Source organism: Frankliniella occidentalis, unplaced genomic scaffold (genome assembly GCF_000697945.3).
Source record: "Frankliniella occidentalis isolate FOCC.00 unplaced genomic scaffold, Focc_3.1 Scaffold27, whole genome shotgun sequence".
Classification (NCBI taxonomy): Eukaryota; Metazoa; Arthropoda; class Insecta; order Thysanoptera; family Thripidae; genus Frankliniella; species Frankliniella occidentalis.
Window position 1 is genome coordinate 537,830 of NW_026267157.1, and position 8,329 is coordinate 546,158.

General features: G+C 44.3%; 1 protein-coding gene across 4 annotated transcripts in view; it reads right to left on the reverse strand.

Annotated features, from left to right (window-relative positions):
* Positions 1-8,329, reverse strand: part of LOC127749044 (uncharacterized) — a 43,057-nt gene that overhangs the window by 21,525 nt on the left and 13,203 nt on the right. For all 4 annotated transcript variants that reach the window (XR_008010931.1, XM_052265501.1, XM_052265503.1 and 1 more), the window contains 2 exons: positions 5,840-5,997; positions 2,909-3,065 (listed from right to left, as the gene is read on the reverse strand). Coding sequence is in view for 3 of the 4 variants with exons in the window: in XM_052265501.1 (XP_052121461.1) it covers positions 2,909-3,065; positions 5,840-5,997 (315 nt within the window). In the remaining variant the exon portion in view is untranslated. The remainder of the gene's footprint in view (positions 1-2,908; positions 3,066-5,839; positions 5,998-8,329) is intronic.

The window sequence follows — 8,329 nt, forward strand, 5'->3', positions numbered from 1 at the left end:
CAAGAACACAATACAATTATTAAATTGTAAATAAGTAGCAATGTCAGTAAGTAAAACACTATAAAACAATTTAGATGGAAAACTTGAATTGGTCACTATTAGGAAGAGAGCAAGTCCCCATCCACGTCCTCGTCAGGTTCGGGAGCATTACTCTCACTCTCCTTCCTAGGAAAGGAAAAAAATGTAAGTATTATCGGTTACCGTCGGTGTTAATACTTTGTTTACGAGGATAACTGTATGACTTATTCCTAGTTGTCACAGCTTCCCTTGCACTTTTTGCAGGCAGGAGTGCAAAGTTACCCAGCTTTTCACGCTTTTTATAACTTTTGCCCTTTTTTGCTGGTATTCCAGGTCGAACAGCTTAGACTACACTAACTTCTTTAATATTAAGACGAGTGCTGTTCAACGCTGAACAGTGATTGCAATACCAGACTGCAGGAACATCTTCAAAAAAAAAAAAAAAAAAAAAAAAAATTCATAAGTTGTTACACCTGCTAATTAGGACCAATACAAAATATGAATTTAGATCATGGTTATTACACGTACCATTCTCTTTGATATTAATGCAGTCACCGTGGAACCAGTTGGGGCATAAGTCACAACCAACCATAAATCTGAATTCAAATGAAACATGGACATGATGTCTTTTAGCAAGATGCTGTAATCATGAGCTGGATAGCATAGGCAAAGATTTCAGCTCATTATCTTAAATGCCAAATATCATAGCAAATAAAATTATTCACCTTGTAACCCCATAGTACAAGGTAGGGAAAGTGCCTACCATAAAAATTAGATTGTGCAGAAGGATATAAGTTACTTACAATTCTCCCTCATCCCGCCTCAAGCACACACAATATAATTTTGTGTCTGCGTCTACTTTCATTTTCTTTCTCGGTATTTTTCACTTTCAACTTTTAAACTTTTAAGACGGTTGAACCTTTGAAACACCACCTAGACCGAAGAAGTAGGACAGGTCCGCGATTCGAAAAGACGATCGGCCGGCGCGCACGAACTGCGCCGCGAGCTCCCTCTGGCGCCGGGAGAGACGAAACTAGCCATAGCCTCGCTCCGGGAGCGGGTCTACGCCATATGGGTATAAAGTAGATTCTGGCGGTCCAGCGCGCTGGCTGCGCACCTCCTTTGTTTTGATCACGTTGCTACGCGACGCGCCGCTGGAGTGGGGGGACCGTGGGAGCGGTGAAAAGGTCTATTACTCCAGTGGTGATCAAAAAGTTCCGCGTCTGTGTATGTGTGTGTTTGTTTGTCATCACGATAACTCGAGAACCGTTTAAGCTAGGTACTTAAAATTTTTACTGTAACTTTGTGTCATAAAAAGCAAGAACTGTATTTTCAGACCTCTAGTTAAAAAAAGTGACCTGTCCAAAAAATCAAAAACAAAAAACGCAAAAAACTGATTTTACAAAATATTTTTGTTACATCTTTCTTAGAGGTAACTCGTCAAAGTACAACCCGTAGGTCCAAAATTTCGTCTGTTTGACTAAATCTAAAACCGTTTAGGCACCAGAGGGCGATATCCACACGGAAATGACCCCAAAAACATTCGAATGTTTTTTTCTCAGATATTTGATGATCTGCGGCGGGGTACTTGTCAAAATAAAATCCCAAGGAACAAAATTTGTGACTTTAGGGGCCAAATGCCTATTTACGACGACTCTGCTTTTTGTCCGACTCGGGTGTCAGCGCCGCAGGCCTAGGTAGATGCATGCCAGGCCCGTCGCAGCGCAACAGTGTTTCGTGAGACCGACGTAGCTCACAAGCGCAACGGCTCGCAAGCGCAACGGGCCACTAGCGCAACCGCGGGGAGCCGCCTGTAAGACGGCATCGACGAAGCCAGGAGCGGGAGCGGAGTGCGCAGCGAGCGAGAAATCAACCGAGCCTTTGGTCGCTGTGCACTTCTCGCGTAGAATGCAGTACCATTTAGACACTTGTAAACGCTTTGGCAGCCGCACTGCACCCGCGTCGGCGCGTCAGCGATTACTCTTTAGGTTAAATAAATAATTATAAATGGCGTTGAAGTGAGCTTGAAGTCGGGAAACTTCGGTGTGAGTGGTGTCCGGACCAGCTTTACCGGAATGCTTTATTTCTTTGTAACTGCGACCGTTGTAGGCGAATAACTGCTTGCCCACGGCAACATAAGAACCATTTGAAATTATATTTCGACTGTTGAAAACCATTTGCTTTTCATTTTCAAATATTTCCTTATTTGTATGTTACCTCGCGGAGAGACCGAGTGCAGTTACGGACCCAAGAAAAAATAAGCGTTTTGTTAAGGAATATCTGACCTTGTAGCCCCTTACTACGTGATTGTTCGAAACCCTGTTTGTTTGGGTATAGGACGGAGATACAAGAAACTGATCCGAAATAGGTTCAGTCGCTCTACAAGGAGGGCGATTCTAAAAGAAGAGTCACTCAAGCGTAGAGTCGTCTTCAAATCAGATGACACACTTTGCAAGTTTTTGATAAATAGCGGTTCGCAATGGATCGCAAGGTCTTGTGCTGCTATTCGGAAATTTCAAATATAATCGCTTATACCAACTATCAAACAGAACAAGGAAACGACCCACGACCCCCTTTTAGTATGCCCTGCCAGTCTAAATTTCGATCACAGCAATCAAATTTCTAGCTGCAGCCAAGAGTTGTAAAACAGTCCCTACTCTCCTCCCTCAACCAGATATAAAGTTCAATTTCTCTTAGGAGCGGTTCTGATTGCCACGACCCGCTTGTTGTCGCCACTAAACCTGCTCCAGCTGTGCCGATTGGTTGTCACAATTGAAAAGTCGATACTGCTGGCATCTATCAAGAAAAATGGGCGTGGCGGTCGACTAATGGCTGCCCCAACCAACCATTGGAACATCAGAACAGCCTGTATTTTCTTGACAGCGCTCACCTGCATACGGTGAGCAAGAGCCGCGTGCAGGTCAGCACAGGTCGAGTAGATGACTATGACGAGTGGCAGCATGGTGTAGAAAGCCGTGAAACTGCACACGAGCCCAAACGCCTGCTCCATGAAAGCAGCCCAGTGCAACCAGTAGAGCGAGTTGTCCCTGCCAGGTCAGAAAACAAGTAGAAAGTACTACGAAGAAACGTCCACCGCAGTGATTTATCCCAGTTCACATGCTGACGGTTTTCCTCTCGCTATTACTGTCACGGCAGATAAATGATAAGTTACGGAGTACCGACGAATGAAACACTTGCAAAAGCACAACTACGCAGATGTACACTTGTAACCACTTAACTGCTTGCAGTTGCACACTTGCAAGTGTTAAGAAGTTTGCACACTTGGTTCATCAGTGTCGGAGGACTCTAGTTTATCGGCACAGTTTTCATGGCTTTCGCTCGAACAACTTTCTATTATACCCCTTTGTAGGTATTTCTGTAGGCGCTTGTCTCTATTGCAAAGCACGCAAGGTGCTCCGGCCCGGCGCAACCACGGAACACCGCGGAGCCTCCGTGAAATCAGAAAGCACGCACAGCAAACCAGCGCTGACCATCGATGATTTTCAAAAAAAAAAAAAAAAAAAAAAAAAAAAAAAAAAAAAAAAAAAGAGATAAATGTGTATTTTGCAAGAAGGAAACGTCCTCTTTCTAACGACATAGGTCTCAAAAATCATTCCAATAATAGAGATGCGTGGTTTCGGCGGAGCCTAAGATCTGTGCATGGTTTCGGCAGCGCCGGAGACCCGGACCGCTGTGCGTACTTTGAGGGAGGCTCCGCGGAGCTGCAAAGTTCCGCCAGCGCCGGAGTGGTAGGCGTGCTGTGCAATAGGGACAAGGGTTTGGTAGTGAATGAACCTGTGGTCAAAATATTGGGGTGCATATTCATCATCAAGTGCCATTTTGTGCGAAAATAAAAGGCTGGAAAACGTTGGACAATATTTGACTCTCCCGAATGGGGTCTAAACTGAAGTGATTCCCCTTAATAGCCTACATTTTCAAACTCAACATTCCCGAACAAAATATTTTGTACCGCACTGTAGGTACAATCTGCTGACTCGCAGGGCGCATATTTTGCTTGTGTTGCCGTAAGTCGAACGGTTTTCGTGTTACAGCCAAATTACAACAATTATTCCGATCAATTTCTATTTTTACCGATTTAGACAAAGAAATGACTTTCATGAGACCAGGCTATATCACAGAAAATGTTTAGAAAAGTACAAAACAGAAGATATTTCCGGCCTATGGTTCGCAAAATGGTGCCTTCTTTACTTTGAAATAGCAAAATTTTGAGCTAAAATTGTTGAGTTTGCAAACGGGGCTATTTTGGGGGGTTAAGTCCCCTTGCGGTGCAAATACTTTTCGATTTTGGGGAGACAATTGTAATTCTTTCCTTACAAAATGACACCCAATGGTCAACATGCCCTCAAAATTTTAATCATAAGTTCATTTTGGACTACCCTTGTATTTCAACTGCTCAAAAACCTACTCAGGCTACTTCTTTTAGAAATATGAACAAATTATATTCTATCTTACTGCGAAGATTACACGACTTCGACCAACCCCTGTACACCTCGACGAATCCGTGCAACAACGACGGATCAGAAAGCGGTTGCTAAACAAAGGCAGATCTGCAAAACGACGATGTCGAGATAATCGCGATTTTTCGCGAAAAACAGACTTTAATAGCGTCTCACAAATCTTGTGAACATCGTATCGAACTAGCTGACATCTCATTTCCATCCTCACACATTTCTGAGTAACTTTTGCTAAAGTCACTTTCGTCATGTAATCGTATATTCGGAGTTAGTGCGATGTTTCTGAGGTGATGCACTGAATTTGGCTGCGACAACGGTTGTTTCTTTGACGTTAGCGTAGCGATTTCTGTTTTGTGACAGGTAAGCTGCAAGCGCTCCTGGATGCACCCTTACCCGAAACACAGGCGCGTCAAACGGGTTACCTGCCTATGCCCCGCCCCGCTGCCACAACTAGACCGATACCTGACTGAATCTATCGCCACCGTGAAAGTCGGCGGGTTATTTTGAAACTATGAATAACATTTAATTATTAATTAACCCTGGCGACACGCAGAAGACGATGCGCTCGCGCCCACCATCCGCATCACCAGGCACACCGCTAGATGCCAGCCCGGTCGGGCGCCTGCAGTTCAAGGACGCCGTGTCATTCAGCACTACCGGCAGCGCACAGCCTCGGCCGCGCGGTATTGAAGGGGGCGAACTGCTGGGGGATATAAAACACCGAGCGGAATAGTACACCTGGTAATGAGGGGGGTATAAAATTCTAGAGGATTACATATGAGACGCTGAGACGCTAGTAGCCCCAATTCGACGACCTGCCACTCTGCGCCCGAGTCGGTGGCGTAGGGACACGCGTCGTGACCCGGGCGGCTCGCATATCCGCCTTTGTTGCGCGCTGCAATCGCATTGTCGTGTAGATCTACCTCTTTGTTCTTCATAAAAGTAAAGGCTTAACAATTTTTGTTCGACCGTTTGGTGATCACAGCTAGAGAGTACGGGTCTTTAATGATAATGTAGCGTCAAAATCTCAATAATGCCAAAATGTTGCTTACGTCGTTCTTTAGCGACCACTTTCTGATCCGTCGTTGTTTAGCGACCGCGTTTTGCCCCGCCTTTGTTGCACGGATTTGTCCACCTGAAGAAACAGTCCAATTCCAATCTCCCAATAATCCCCAGGCAATCTATCCCAATCCCATTTCAATCTATCCCAGAGGAATTTTGGTAAATGGGACGTGTATTCCACGCAGATTTGTCATGTGGATTCAACGTTGAGCCTCCACGTGACATCCACGTGGATTTGACTCCCTTTTCCACGATGCCGTATAAGTTTACATCGCCTCACTGACGTGCTGTCGGCGTGCAGCCGGTAAATCCAGCGGAGGGACCACTGCGGGTCGTTGGTAAGCGCGTACACAGCTGGGAACTGCAGCATGAGGCACACACTGAACAGCACTAGCTGGCGACAGAATAAGCTGCCCCTTCTTGCGGTCCGCCGCATCCGTTTCTGTACACACATTCACACACAAATGCGTTAGTCGCTGATAAAATAGCACGACAAAGTTATTAATCAAAACAATGTGAGAAAAGATAGCAGTGTAGCGTACACACAGTGTACATTCGAAAGACATGACAATGTAACCAACAGAACAAGCTGGCCCGCTCTTCCGCCATACGACGTTGCCAGTGTACTACGCTCTCAGGGACTCCGTTGGGCACGGCAGGGTCTGCTTGGCTTGACGGCGGCGTTTTGGTTGGATCTCTACGACCGTCTGCGACCCGACCCATAAGTCCTTATTCGAGTTTATTCTGCCATTAATCCAGGCTGCGTCTGCGACCCTATAAAATGTGTTTCTTGAATTTGAGGGGATAAAGTTCAGAGGCTTCTCTCTGTACACTGTTAGAAATTTCCACGGAATTTTGAACGGAATTGTCAAGAAATTTTTTTCACGGAATGTACCGTATAACGACACTTGAAACCTATACACACGGAGTTCGTGGAGGCTCCGTATAAACACGCAGTTCCCTGAGGCTCGGTACAAACACGGAGTTCAGCAGGCCGCCGTATAGCGTCGTAACTATGTTTTTTGAAAATTTCGAGTTATGAAGTGCGTCGGATAGAGGAAACCAAGGGCTATCGATCAGCGAAAACCGCATTTCGATATGTCAATTAGTTCAAAAGTAATTCTGGTCTGAAAATCCAGCCGCCCATAAGGCGCAATGTAAATCCAAAACTTTGAAGCGCTACATCTCAGAAGTGACTTTCAAGCACTTACGACGTTATACGGGGACCCGCTGAACTGCGTGTCTGTACGGAGCTGCCTGGAACTACGGGTTTATACGGAGACTCCACGAACTCCGTGCTTGTAGGTTTCAAGTGTCGATAAATTTTTCGTATTTTTTACGGAAACCATACGGGGAAACCGTAATCTAAAGTTACGGATAAACCGTAAGATTTTCCGTAAAATTTTGACTTATTGATTTGGGAAAATAATAAATTGCACTGTAAGTCGAAGAATTGGATTTTGAGAGATACGAGAGCGTAAAGTTATGGTTTTGCGAAAGAGGCAATAATATTATCTCTATGGACAGCTCAATTGTTTTAACTATTGGTTTAAAAAAAATTTAATATTTAATTTGACGGGGAAAATGTACGGGATGCACCGTTATTTGAAATACGGACAAGTCCGCATCTTTAAATTACAGTCATCCCGTTACGGTTTGGTACCGTATTTGGAATTTACGGTGAGTTCCGTAAGAATTCCGTAATTAGCCTACGGAATTTCTAACAGTGATAGCTCCACCTCCCCGATGCCACTTAATCGTCGTGCTGCAATGTGTTTTAAAATACGATACCACCCAGTATGCTTTGACATAAAAACGACGAGCGAGAGCTGACAGGTACCATGATCAGGTTCTAGTGAGGGATCTATGTGGGTGAAGTAGGGTCGCTGCATGACTGTCAAGTCTTCACAAGAAGTCCTTCAGGTACAAACATTTTTAAGAATCAAAATATGCTTCACCGACCAACACATCTTCGGAGACGCGGCTTACGTTTTGACAGACAAGGAAAGAAAGGCCCTTTTTAGCAGATGATACTTCCAGTATCACTGCTTGTACAACACCTACTTAAACTGACATTAAGCAAATATTAAACATTTTTCTATTCTATTCTCATATAAGGTTAAAAATGTTTAATATTTGCTTAATGTCAGGAAGGAAGGGGGGATAAGTGGTCCAAAAAAGTGGTTCGTCTCCGCCCACCTGTTGCTCTACCTAGTGCCAACATATTACTTGCTGTGTCAGCAAAATTATTTGCTCAATCAGCAAAAGTATTTGCTGGATCACCAAAATTATTTGCTGGATAGAAAAAGAGAGGAAGGGGGGGGGGGGATAGGTGGTCCCGCAAAAGTGGTTCGTCTCCGCCCACCTGTTGCACTATCTAGTGTCCACAAATTATTTGCTGTGTCAACAATATTATTTGCTGGATCAGCAAACATTAAACATTTTTAACCTCAAATTAAGCTTTTTTTAAAGTGTCTATATAAAGAATAGAAAAAGAAAGGAAGGAGGAGGGGATATGTGGTCAAAAAAAAGTGGTTCGTCCCCGCCCACCTGTTGCACTACCTAGTGTCAACAAATTATTTGCTGTGTCAGCAAAATTATTTGCTGGATCAGCAAAATTATTTGTTGGGTAGGAAAAGAGAGAAAGGAGGAGACAGGTGGTCCCAAAAAGAAGGTTCGTCTCCGCCCACCCTGTTGCACTACCTAGTGTCAACAAATTATTTGCTGTGTCAGAAAAATGATTTGCTGGATCAGCAAACACCTACTTAAACTGA